Source organism: Colletotrichum spaethianum, assembly GCF_022836535.1.
Source record: "Colletotrichum spaethianum MAFF 239500 DNA, contig07, whole genome shotgun sequence".
NCBI lineage: Eukaryota > Fungi > Ascomycota > Sordariomycetes > Glomerellales > Glomerellaceae > Colletotrichum > Colletotrichum spaethianum.
This window is the reverse complement of record NW_026054777.1, coordinates 627,156-640,108: the sequence shown is the minus strand read 5'-3', so window position 1 is coordinate 640,108 and position 12,953 is coordinate 627,156. Positions and strand designations below refer to the sequence as shown.

The window sequence follows — 12,953 nt, the reverse complement described above, 5'->3', positions numbered from 1 at the left end:
CACATCTAGCTTGATGGAGTTGGCAGATCATGAGGCCTTACAAAGTAACTTGTGTAGGCATGCCCAACCAAATACACCCCACATGAGCTGCGCTCAATTCTTATATTCTGTAATTTATTTAAGGAAGCGAAAACTCTACATGTTCTCTTCTGTTACCTTTCCGCAATTATTAACCTACAAAGCAGTAATCGAATGAAAATTTTGACTCAAGATAACTTCCAACAATTAAAGCTTGCATTTCGCCTTGATAAGGCTTGGCACGAGAAGTCGTAGACAATGGCTCTTCCTCGTCACTCCCCAACACAAAAGAGGAATCGAGATGCTGCGAAAACAATATTCGAGAATGTTGGAATAACAGCACCAGCTGGTTGTACGACACGCACGACTCAGGGACACACATCATGGCAGAGGGCACAGACTGGATATTCGGCTCTCGGTTATCCAGTGAGGGGATCAAAAGTATATTCATGCCGAACTGACTCAGGGACGTACGAGATCATATATCTCGTGTACGAAAGCCAAGTCTTGTAGTTAGGAAGATAATCACAGAAAATACATCTTTGGTTCACCCTAACTTTAACCCGAGTACGATCGTACAAACGGGTTCTCTCAGGAAGAGAGAATCCATTCAACAGAGAACAAAGATATTGACTTGAACTTTCGGTATACATACGGCCAGACACCGCTTTCGTGGGCCGCTGGGAAGGGATATCTTTATGCTCTTTAAGAGCCGGACAAAGCTTCTTATGTGTCTTTCCCGTTATCTCGACCTCACATGTAATGGATTAAATCAGACTGCTCTGCTTGATCAGTTTTCAAATTATTTCATAATTTTTAGTGTATTCGAGTGGGGAGACTGTTATTCGACTAGGCCTGCTGACATAGTTGTTACAACGGGCTGTTAGGGACTTGTCTCTAAACTCGGTGTCCAGCTTCAGCGTCTAACACCTCCCAGTCCCGGCCAGTTTCACTAGGCCCAAAATCCACGGCTGTCTTATTCATTTACAATTAAAATTAGCGTATGACTTGTTACGAAGGTCTCAAGGTTTCCGTGCACCTTAGTAGCATAATGCGGAAGGCGAGCTGTAAATCAAATAGCCATGATTAGTCCTGCCTAAATGGTTGGTGGTCTTGGTTAGAAAATTTTGGTAGAGAACGGTGAGTAGCTGTTTCTTGTCTAAGGATTTATGTGATGAATTCACTTTTGAGTTTAGAATAACGCGGGAGATGTCTGAGGGGTAATTTCCATCATACCGATGGTATCTTCGACTGTGTGGCTTAGAGAGGGAAAGATGTAGATTGCAAAGGCATCAGCTGCCAAGACATACGCGAGTTTCTTCGGTCCAAACAGCGATATGTCCATCGCCATTGACTCGAGGTCTAGCCTACACTAATATAGGTTGTATCCTTAAGCGTCGTAACGCAATAGACGTGACGTTTGTGCCAAGACAGCGCTCACGCGCCAATTTCCACATAAAGTTGACGCTAATGCAACTGGATGACATTAACAAGGTACCTTCATCAAGTCCTAGGCGATCAGCACTCAGATATAGGTACAAGTACACTTTCCAAGACTATTCTCATGCAACTTGATGACAGTGGGCCATCGTACGCAACGTCCTGCTCGATATTTGCTTTCCAGGACCAAGACGTCAGTATTGCTAGATCTGTCGTTCATCTCATCAACTATAAGACGAACAGTATGCCATCCAAAATGACGAATATGTTTCCGTAGACTAACCTACAATTTCACCTCTTTTTACAAACAAATACCCACTCAACAGCAGCAACATGACGATGCGCGTAGGAAGTGGCATCACCGCAGTCGGCCTGATGGCAGTCGTCCACACAATGTCGACTGCGGCACAAAACCTGTCCTACGGAGCAGACAACTTCTACCGTAGCAATGTCGTCACAATTCAGCCCATCACTTTCCAGACTCAGTATAATACGACCGTCGCTGGCAGCCTATTCACCCACAACAACCTCGACATCACTGTCAATACCTCTGCTATTGTTGTCGGCCACCCCATGGGCGCGGTCAAGGAGCAAAGCGCGAATCTCTATGCCACAAAGCTAGCAGAACAGGGCTTCGTCACCATGTCTCTAGACCTCCCTCACTGGGGCGGCAGCGAGGGTACGCCATGCAATGCCGTGTCAGCAGAGCTTTACGCCGACGCCTTCAGTGCTGCGGTCGACTATCTCATCACCCAGGACTTCGTCGACCATGACCGCATTGGCGCCCTCGGCATCTGTGGCAGCGGCTCGTTCGTCATCAGCGCCGCCAAGATCGACCCGCGCATCAAAGCTATTGCGACTTCGAGCATGTACGACATGGGCTCCGTTTCTCGCAATGGGTTGCAAAAGTCCGTGTCTCTTGGGCAGCGCAAGGAGATCATCGCCGGGGCGGTACAACAACGCTCGATCGAGGTGAATGGCGGTGAGGTGGAATACACCGGTGGCACGCCGCAAGAAATCACAGAAGAGTCAACTGCTGTCGACCGCGAGTTTTTCGACTTCTACCGTACTCCGCGTGGTGAGTTTACACCTGAGGGCTCGTCACCGAACCTCACGACGCACCCGACGCTGTCAAGCAACACCAAATTCATGAACTTTTACCCGTTTAACGATATCGAGACGATTTCGCCACGGCCTTTACTGTTCGTCTCGGGAGACCAGGCACACTCGCGTGAGTTCAGCGAGGACGCTTACGCTCGTGCGGCTGAGCCGAAGGAGCTGGTCTGGGTTGCGGGCGCCGGTCATGTCGACCTCTACGACCGGGTGGAACTCATCCCGTTCGGAAAGTTCACACAGTTCTTCCAAAAGAGCCTCGTTGGAAACTGAGAGCTCATTCAAAGAGACATTTATATCCTCGCGAGTAATACTGAACTGGTCATTGGTCCCATGTGACTTGGAGCGCTAGACATCAGTTTCCCCAGGTCCATGTTTTCACGCTTCAATCTCAGTCTCTCCTCTTGTAAATAGTCTCTTGCTATCTGAAACCACAATTCTGTCATTAGGCCATTCCGATGGAATTCCTTTGCTGATACCTTTAAAAACACTATGAATCGAAAATTTCCATCATTTCTAATTACTGAGTGTCTTGTGTGAGTTGGTATATCTTCCACATACATTTTGCCACTGTATTCTGCGGGACAGGTCTTAGCTTGTAATTCTTTGAGGGATCAAAGCCGAATTTACATTGAGGTGCTACCATATTTAGTCATGCTCTAAGTCAAACTCAAGATCCTGCCTGTTGTTTACGAGTAAGTCGGTTTGTGCCGGAGTACTAGTCCGGCTAGGGAGCACTATCGAAAGCTCGGTGCCAAATATTTTCTTCCCCTTATTTTTCTATCTCTGCTGAAGGAATTGAATATCCGATGATTAACACATCCTAGACGCATACAATGCTTGAAAGGACCTGGAGGCATAGTGTCATGATACAGAATGAATAACTGGACGTACAGGGTCGAAAGGCCTTACGGGGCAGCTCATTGTGTGAAAGCGTCAAGCTCATTGTTGTTGTTGTTTGGGAACTACAATTACCATAACGAGCTTCGCTAACTCGAGCCTAATTTCTCATAACTTAATATCTCGCAGGTTTTACTGGAGGAAGTCAAGTGTAGAGGTAGCGAACCGTCTGCTATGCATTTTGATTCGAAAGCTCTTTCTATCTCTATTTTGGTTGCCGGGTACTTGATTTAAAGGATCCCCACATCAAATTTGAATTCAGTGTAAACAAGCCTGAATATATAATCCTCTAGTAGCGGGCCGTTATGGAGCTGTGGAGGCGTTTAGCCCCCTTGGCTTATCTGGGCTAGTCTACCTCCAAAGTCTCAGGGTCAAAGGGAGACATTCAGCTCGACCAGGTTTACAAGACTGAAATGCCGGAAACTCATTTAATCAAAACTGTGAAAGAAATAGACGAAACTCCATAATACCCCGCAATAGGAACAGACACTGCAGCAACAAGAGACAGATGTCTCGAAACCCCAACGACTTTCTGACTCATATTGACGTGGGCTCATCAGTCGGCAACTTGACATCCCCGTATATTTTTCAAAGCAAATTCAACAAAGAGACCGGTGCTGAGCGTCGTCCCGTCAGCCTCATTGCTTCTTCCTGTTCTTCCTCAGCAAATGAACAAATCATCCCATGAAGGCCCCATGAATGACCATAAGGACGAAAACAAAGAACATCTTGGTGAATGAGGAAGATCCGGAAGCTTGTGAGATCGTCTTTAACGATACTTGAACAGGCGAGTGGGACGGCGCTGTCAGACTCGTTTGCCAAGGGCCCGTTGAAGAGGTGTTAGTATGGGCTGCGGCAAGAGTTTCAGTCTCAAAATAGTTGTTCTGTCCATTTCCGGTAGATGGGTCGCTTGGAGAAACTGAGTTGATGTTGGTTGGCGCTGGAGATGATTGCGTTCGACTCTCCACATCTGAAGTCCTGCTTGATATTTCTGCCAATCTCGTTGACATCTCATCCTGGTCCTTGAGACTGGGTGAACATGAGCTATGGGTGCAGGCAGTTGGGTGAGGCGATTGAAGTATAGTAGGGTTCGGAGACGAAAGCAGACCACTCTCTTCCGGCTGGATGCCCTTGATTGTTGCAATAGTTGGGGAATTGATAGAGCTGGTGCTGAAGATCGCATGAGTGGCAATAAACGTTCCCTTACACAACGCAGTTTCAGTGGACCAAGGCGTAAGGCTACGGCCCGTTTCGGGTATCCCACCAGGCAACAGCTGCTGAGTTTGAGGAGAGTTGGTAGATATGGCCGTATGGGGAGCTCCAGAGCAAGGATACCCTTAAATACCACCGATATTGGAAGTGTATGTTGGGTACAGCACTGTGACTGTGGTTGGGGTCATTGAGTTCATGATAACGCCACAGCCACTGTCTCTGAGACTGGGGTAAGGAACTGCAAGGGCAAGCCCAAGAATCAAGGGTAGAAGTTGCGGGTGCATTATCAGGTACGGAGAATGAATGAGAAGCAGTAGCCTTAGGCGTGGATGGAAGAATATGCATATAATGTTGGAGGGTAGAATGGAAGACGATGCTTACTTCAAAGGACTTTCAGCGGCGGTCTTATATAGATACGTCTTCGTGGCCTTTGGTGTCATGATTCTTATTCCAAGAGTTTCTAAGGCAACAGTTACAACCTGTCTCTATCCACCAGTATAGGATTACAGACATGAGAGGCCATGGCTGACGACATCTCGTAATCTCTCTTACACTTAGATTCCATTCCCATTGCAAACAAACAGACGGACTGGGAAAGGTCAACCTTTGCGAAACTTGTAAATGCCAATAGTTCTGATTTACGACAGCTGATAACGATGTGAGGGCCTCGGCTCAATGGGACTTGCAAAGAATTAATACCGGTGTTCTGTTGGCAACTGGTGCTTAGGGACGCCAGGCGGCTAGGGAGAAGCACAAACGCAGGGCGGGACAGGACAGCCTCTTCGCACGAAGTAAAAGGGGGAACGATATACGTTGAGCGATATATTAGCTGTTGTATTCAGAGGTCTCGTTCATGCACCCGTATTCATCTAACATCAGAAGCAGACCCTCCTCCCCAAACTCCAATGATATCATGTCATCCTTCATGCGCCGCGCCATGCTTTCGTCCCTCAAAGCCCCTTTCTCAACCCCTCTGTAACCTCCAATAACATCTTCAACCCATAAAACTTGGCCACATTCCAAAACACACCCAGCCGCCTCACAATGTCCGCCCTCCGCACGCTCTCCACCCACTCGCCACTACACGTGCAGTGCTCCATGAACTCGTTCATCCGCAGCGCGCCGCACTTTCCGCACTTGAGATCCTGCGTCGTCCACTCTACCACAAACGCCTCAACCCTGGCCAGCAGCATCTCCTCAATGGCATTGCGGTCGTACTCGGCCTCACAAAACGTACACCGCCACGGCCTCGTCTCCGGCCCTAGACGCTTCCCGTCCGGCCCCATCTCCGGTAACAGATCCTCGTCGCGGCAGAAGTCAAGATCCCGCGCCATCGTGCAGCTGTCGCAGCTGAGTTGGATGACCTTCAGACTCTCGCTCGGGTTCTGGAACGCGCCCTCCTTGCTGAACTCGCGGACGTCGAACATGGCGAGCAGCTCCTTGCGCAGCAGGCGCGCCTCGAGCGTGATGTTCTTGTCGAGCGAGAGAACCTGCATCAGCGCCTTGACGAGCTCGAGCACCGCATTGCGTGACGAGAGGTGCGTGAGATGCGATCCGGGCAGGTGCGGGAAAGAGTAATCTTCCGCCAGCTCGGGATGGAGGAGCTCGCGCTTCTGCAGGTTGATGTGGTTGGCAATATCCTTCTTAAGGGGCTTCTCAAAGACCTTGCCGAGGATGATCTGGCCCTCGGCGCCTTCGGCAAGGGACTTTTGTGGCAGTTGCGTGAGACGCGGCGTCGAAGAAAAGTCCCCGTGCTGAGGCCGCTTGAGGTTGTGCATGAGCTGGATGAACTCAATGACCCAGTCTTGGAACGTGGGCTGCAGGCGGATAGGGAGAAAAGTGGCCATCTGCCAATGCATGATGGTGTCGAGAGTCTGTTGCTCCGCTTCCACGACCTCCTGGCAGGCCTTGCCGCCATAGTTGAACTCGTCATACCATACCAGATAGTCCCAGTACTCCTTGATCTCGAGGTCAATGAAGTGGAACAGAGGCTTGCTCTTGATCGACTTGATGATATACTGACTGTAGGCATAGGCGGTGCCCACCTCGGCCTTGGTAGTCTGCAAAAGAAGGCGGTTGGAGTTGGCAAAGATAACCTGCGAACCAACCCGGCGGAAGTCGGCCATGAGCTGCTGGAAGGCTTTGCGAGACATCATCTGCACATAGTAGTGCAGAGCGCGGTCGTACAGGAAGGAGTCGGGATTCTCGACCCAACGGACGAGATGCTGGACCATGACGTCCGCCATTGCGCTGCCCTTGCATGCCTCTTGCCACCAACTCTTAACCATCTCCCGCAGCACCAGGACACCGGCATTAGCGAAGGTACCCTCTGACGAGATAACATCGTCGCCTGCTGCGTTTCCATCCCCGGCGGGGTTGAACGAGATAGAATCCGAACCCTCCAGTTCGTTGATCAAAGACGAAGTGAGAATTGTGTTGATGGCCAGGTTCCTGACTTCCAAGTCGATACAGACCGAAGAGAACGTGCCAGGGTTATTGATCGCGGGCATCTGGACAGTTTCTAGTGGCCCGGTAATGTCATCTTTCTCGTGTCCAGCGTGGTCAGGCCTAGGGCTTGCAGACCACCAAAGCACGACATTGTTGTTCTGCAGTCGCCTGGCATACGCGATGTCGATGAGGAAGCGCGGGTCCTCTCGCTCAAGGTTGCAGAGGGGAACCTCGCCGTACCGCGCGAGGGTAGTCAGATGCATGATCCAAGAGCCAAGCCCAAGGTAGTGTCCGACAAGTCGCCTGGCCACGACTGCTTGCCAGCCGAGCGGCGGGAGAGAGCTATCGGCGGGGTCGTACTTGAGTGGCAGCACGGGGAACTCGCCGAGGATGGGGACGTCATTGACGAGCATGTTGCGCTGGGACGACTGGATGACCATCATCAGTGGCCGCAGCTCGTCCTTCCTCATCTTCTTGACAACGTCGCTGAGCTCCAAGTGCGCCTTTCGCCGAGTCGTGACTTGCGTGATCTTGAAGTTGAGCTTCTCCTGATAAGTAAAGGAGTCTTGCCAGTTGGTGCCTGCTGCCTCTTCTCCTCGTCGGGCGAGCAGCTCGGTGTAGATTCGTGAGATGTTGGGGAGGTCCTGTCCGGAGTCTCTGCCCTTCTGCAGAATGATGACATGGGCCTCATCCTTCAGTGTTGAGAATACTCCGAAAATCTGCTTGTCGCCTGCAGTGACGTGAGAAATATAGATATACGCTAGGGGCGAGGTATCGAGGTAGGTTCTAGGCTTCAAGGGACGCTTGAGACCAAGCAAGTCGAACCCTTGCTCCAGACCCTTACCAAGCACCGCGTGCTGCTGTTCGTCGATAGTGCACAAATTACCCAACTGAAGCACAGCACGGATGTTCAGGGGTAGGTGCTTCTCGTACACGCCCTCGACACTTGGGTGGTTGAATAACAGCGAGAACTTGTCGGCCTCGGAAAAGTAGATATCCTCGGGGACAGTCAGCTTGAAGAGGTGAACAGAAGAATGCCCGTTAGGCAGCGTGTGGTTGACCTGCTCAACCTCACACCCCGGGATGTCAACATCCGGCATCTCTCCGCTCCTCAGGTTCAAAAACACCTGTCGGGGTACCTTGATCTTGAGCGAGTGGATCTTCGCATCGATGAGGACATGCGCGTTCACAATGCCGGGCGTTTCCGTTGGCTTGAGGTGCAACAGCTGCCACGTATTCATGAAGGTCAAGTGAGCCTGCTTCATGAACGTGTTCTGAATGTTATTCTGATTGTTGCCTCGTCGGTCTCCGAAAAGTTGTCGTCGGCGGATGCGTGCCTGCTTCTGGATCTTCCACTTCTGCTTTTGATATTGCAGGAAACCGACGTAGTCATCTGAAGGCGAGGGCATTTCCTTGGGCAGGGCAGCGAATGGATCCGCATTCTCGGCAGGCTCGGGCGACTTTCGCTTCTGGGAAGTGAGAGCAGCGGGCTGGGACGAAGCCACCATAGAAGTCACCTGCTTCGGCTTGAGGAGTTGGCTGCCAAAGTCCTCCATGTCAGCCGCAGACCGACCGTTCAGGTTAGTGATGTCTTCCAGGGGCCCTTTGGTAAACAGATCCGTCAGCTTCTTCTGCTTCATCTTGTCGTCCTTGATGTTGATCCTGCGCTGGAGCCAGTCGGGGTGGGCGACACGAGGCACAGGGTTCCTGACTTTCTGGAGCGCAGCAGGAATGGTGATGAGCTTCTGGATGACGGATCCCAGACGCTCGAGGTAGTAGTCCCAGTCTAAGAGAGCTCTGGGATCGGTATCGGCAGGCTCCTCTTTCAGCCACTTCTTCAGGTAGAAGCGCTTTGTCGTCTCCTCGGCGGAGAAGATGGCGACAGGCACGGCTCTCTCAGTGACAGGCGCGTTCTTCGGCCTTGCGCAGATAATAAACTTGCAGTTGAGACCCTTGTCCTTCACCATCTGCTCACCCAAGAAATCCGCCAGACGCTTGGCCGTGGTGATGGACGTCGACTTTTGCGAACCGTATTCCTCGAGGGTCTTGGACATGCTTCTGTTCTCGGAAATAAGCTCCATGAGCTCCTCATCTGCCAGTGTTGAACCCTTGCTATGCAAGACGTCCAACCACTGGTTAGCGACCTTGGCAACAGCGGCATAGCACTCCGCCAGGGTATCTCCCTCGAGAAAGAACTTGAAGATTTGCTGTTGGAAGATCTTGATGAGCTTCAACTCTCCTCGGCGCTTCACCTCGAAACCCTTCAACTCGGCCAGACTGCCGTCGTCGTTGAAGACGGCGTAACGCTTCTTCAAGTTCTTGTCCTCCTCTTTGGACGTAGGCAGGACCATGGCTTTGTAGGGGCCGTCGACTTCGAAGAAGATGGAGTTGTCGCTGTGGGTCTCGTATTTGAGTGTCTTCTGGTCCACAAGTGTTTGGTACTGGTGGTTCGTGAACTTGGCGTGGACGAGATGGTTCAACATGGTACAAGGGTACGAGATGGTAACCTTCTTGCCATTCTTTGTCTTGAAGGCAAAGTTTTCTGGGAAAGTGGCTGGAAGCATGCACCAGATACCGTCGGTATCCAGTTCCAGGGGGCGGCCAAGGCGCTCAACGAGCGATCTGGCCAGCTGGATAATCGTTGCTCCCGTCAGGCAGGTCACGCCGGCCATTTCCATGGAGTACCATCGTGATCCCTTTCTCATGACATAACCGTAGAACGAGTTCAGAATGACCTTGTGGGCAAGCTGCAACGAGTCGAACAGAATAATCATCTTCTTCGCCGCGTCGACTTCCGAAGACGTCGCGCCGGACTGCTTGAGAGACTCCGTCTTACCCTTCCAAACCTTGGCTTTGCCCTTGTAATCGTATCGACGATCACGGAAGTCTCGGACGGTGTTGATGTAGAATGGGTTCTCGCGCTGGCAGATAATGGCCTCCTTAACGGTCGTTGTCGAGTCGTGGATCTTGTGGTAGACCTTTTGCGAGAAGGTCTGCAACCGCTTCCTCAGCAGGGCCGTTTGCTCGTCCGGAGACAGATCCTGGAACGTTCGTTGTGGCGAGTTTGGCCACTTGCCCGGGAACTTTTCGTTCTCGAGGGCGTTCCTGATCATGTTGTACTCGTCGCGCTTCGCCGGCAGGTACTCTCCTCTCCACGCCCAGGGCATTCGTCTGTCGCACGTCTTTCCGGGACGGTTGAAGTCGCAGGCTGCACAGTCCGACTCCTGAATCATTGAGTCGGGTTGCAGTCGGTTCGTTGTCATAATGTTGGGATACATGGAAGCGACGTCGAGATGGTAAATCAGGGGCCGCTCGCTACGGTTTGGCGTTTCTTTAAGAGAGCGTAACTGTGAAGCAATCTGATCCCTGATTTCGTCGTAGTTCTCAATGTCGTCCATCGACTTCTTTTCTTCTACTGTGATACTGAACTTGAGCGCAGCGTCGAGGTCCTTCAACAGCTCGTCCACTGCACCCGGATCAACTGCGAAATTGACGGGAATATCGGCACGGAAAACGCCTGCTTCGATACTCTCGACGTGACCACCAACGTACGTTTCCGAGTCGAGCAAGTGGCCTTCGTAGAATGCTTCCCTGGGCGAGACGTGCTTGTTGGGTAGCACGATCTCCTGCTGGTAAGCCTGGACCATCAACAACATCTCGCAAAGAGTACCGGTACCCTTTCGTAACGTGTCGTCGCCGCCCAGAGGCAGAATCGTGCAGAGAGAGAAGATGAACGGGTGGACGTATTTCATGTACAGGTAGTACGTCGCCACGGCATCGGAAACTGAGTACTCGGCCAGAGTCTGAGGGCGTTCGGCGGCATAGGGCGTCATCAGTTCAGGGTCGAGCTCGTCGGGGTCGTATCCGAGCTTGGCCACGGTGACGGCCTTCAAACCACGAGATCCCTGAGGCAGGTACGAGTCACGGTTCACCCAGTGGAAGCAGTCCATATGCACGCTGTAGTTGCACTTGTACTGGTCCTCGCTGTCCTTCTTCCAGCCGATCTCCTGGTACATGTCGATGCCGTTGACGCTAGCGCGGGCTTCAACAAAGGGCCAATCGAAAAAGTCACCGTTGTACGTCGCGATGACCGTCGGTCTCGCCTCCTTGATGTGCAGGAAGAACCTCTCGAGGACAGCCTTCTCGTCCGGCTCGTTGAAAATCATAAAAGGACCGGGGTATTCGGGCTTGGGGGTGTAGTCGAAGTCGGAGATATCTTCCGAGACGATCTCCCTGTTCGTGATGAGGAAACCTTGCCCATCAATCATGTACGAAATCATCATGACCTGGTCGATGGCGGCGTCGGGAAACTTCAGGGGCAGTTTTGTCGTCTCGATATCGTAGGCCATGACTACGGGGTCCGCCATGGCCAACCGTTCCTCGTTGATTGTGATTTTGGTGACGCCGTGCTTGACGTCGACGAAGTACCATTTTCCCACCCGGATGTCTGCATTGGTTAGCTACGCTCTACCCATACTGCTTTCACGGATCAAACGTACCCATATCTATCATTACTCTTACATGGTACGGTACGTCGTACTCTCTAATATCGACAATGAAGTCGCTGGCGTCGGCAAAAGAAGCATTGGCTCGTCTATCGTCATCTCGTGAGTCGTCAAAAAGGTCAAAGTCGCCGTTTGTCCTGGAACTTGTCAGCTATGCTCCTCCCCAACCACACCACCAGACCGCAAGACTCACGTATGAACCTCGGCGTATGCGTCCAATGCATCCACGTTCTTCCTGTTCTTGGCCGCAATGGGCATTATGTCTTTCCTCGCCGCCATCAAGTCGTTGACGTTGGCAAACCGCAGCTCGAGGAACGTCCGGCGGTAGCCCATCAAGTGATTCGGCATCTTCAGGTCCTCCTTCTCAACCCTCTTGATCGTCTTGACGACGCCGCCACCGGGCACGCGCTTGAGCCACTCTTCGACCTCGCTCTCGCGGCCCTTCTTGACGGCGATGAGGAAGTAGGGGTCGTACTCGACCGTGGCCTTAAAGTGCGACCCGTCGTCTTCGATAAAGTAGCAGTCGAGCGCCGCTCGGCCGCCCGGTATCCGGTCGTCCTCCACCGACGTCGGCTGCACGTTGACGAGCCACCCCTCCTTGCGCTTGCCACCTTCGTAGCGCGCGAAGCCCATGTTCTCGTCAATGGCGTGCGCCAGCCGCGTGCGCTCCCACTTCTCGTCAGCCGAGGTCGCTTCGGTGCGGCTCGAGGCGGCAAAGGTCCTTGTCGTGCGGCCAGGGCCATGGTAGGCCTGCTTCCCGCCGCGGCGGTAGCCCTTTTGCGGGCGCCGCAAGCTTGTGTTGGGCATCGCTATGTGTGAGCGTTATGTGGTGGTTCGTGATGTGTCAGGCGGGTAGAGTCGAGTCGTTCGTGGGCGAGGCAGATCCCCGTCGAGGGACTCTGGCAGAAAGGAGACACTCGAGGAATCCGAGTAGTCTAGAGAGTCATAAGACGAAGAAGTGCTGAACAAACGCCTGGGTTCGCAACAGGGTGAGGTTCGAAGTCGGCTTTGGTGGGTATCAAGGAATTCTGTGAGGAAAAGAGAAGATCTGCACAAACAGAAGACACAGAAGGCAGAACGGCGGGTATTGACCACACCAGGAAGTGGACGAGTGGGAGAGTGGGATTTGGTCACTTTGTGTAAAGAAAGCAATGAGTTGCTCCGGGGTCTCAATCCAATCTTTACACTAGAATCGCGGGTCTAGCAACGGGCGGGCCAGCCCAGGGCAAATGCAAGCAAAATCGACGCGTCCCCGGCGCGACTTTACGCGCCATTGCACGCTTCTGCAGTAGGGGAGGACCCACATCAATTAACGAA

The 12,953-nt window shown here is 52.2% G+C and overlaps 2 protein-coding genes across 2 annotated transcripts; one reads left to right on the top strand and one right to left on the bottom strand.

Annotated features, from left to right (window-relative positions):
• Window positions 1–1,791: 1,791 nt before the first annotated feature.
• ColSpa_03604 (uncharacterized protein) lies at window positions 1,792–2,844 on the top strand (the record flags this gene model as incomplete). The annotated part of the gene is made up of 1 exon (XM_049269816.1): window positions 1,792–2,844. One exon carries the CDS (start codon window positions 1,792–1,794, stop codon window positions 2,842–2,844), a length of 1,053 nt encoding a protein of 350 aa, XP_049125773.1.
• Window positions 2,845–5,633: 2,789 nt separating this feature from the next.
• Window positions 5,634–12,443, bottom strand: ColSpa_03603 (DNA polymerase epsilon catalytic subunit A; the record flags this gene model as incomplete). Its single annotated transcript, XM_049269815.1, has 3 exons — window positions 5,634–11,591; window positions 11,653–11,773; window positions 11,830–12,443. 3 exons carry the CDS (start codon window positions 12,441–12,443, stop codon window positions 5,634–5,636), a joined length of 6,693 nt encoding a protein of 2,230 aa, XP_049125772.1.
• Between the last annotated feature and the right edge of the window lie 510 nt (window positions 12,444–12,953).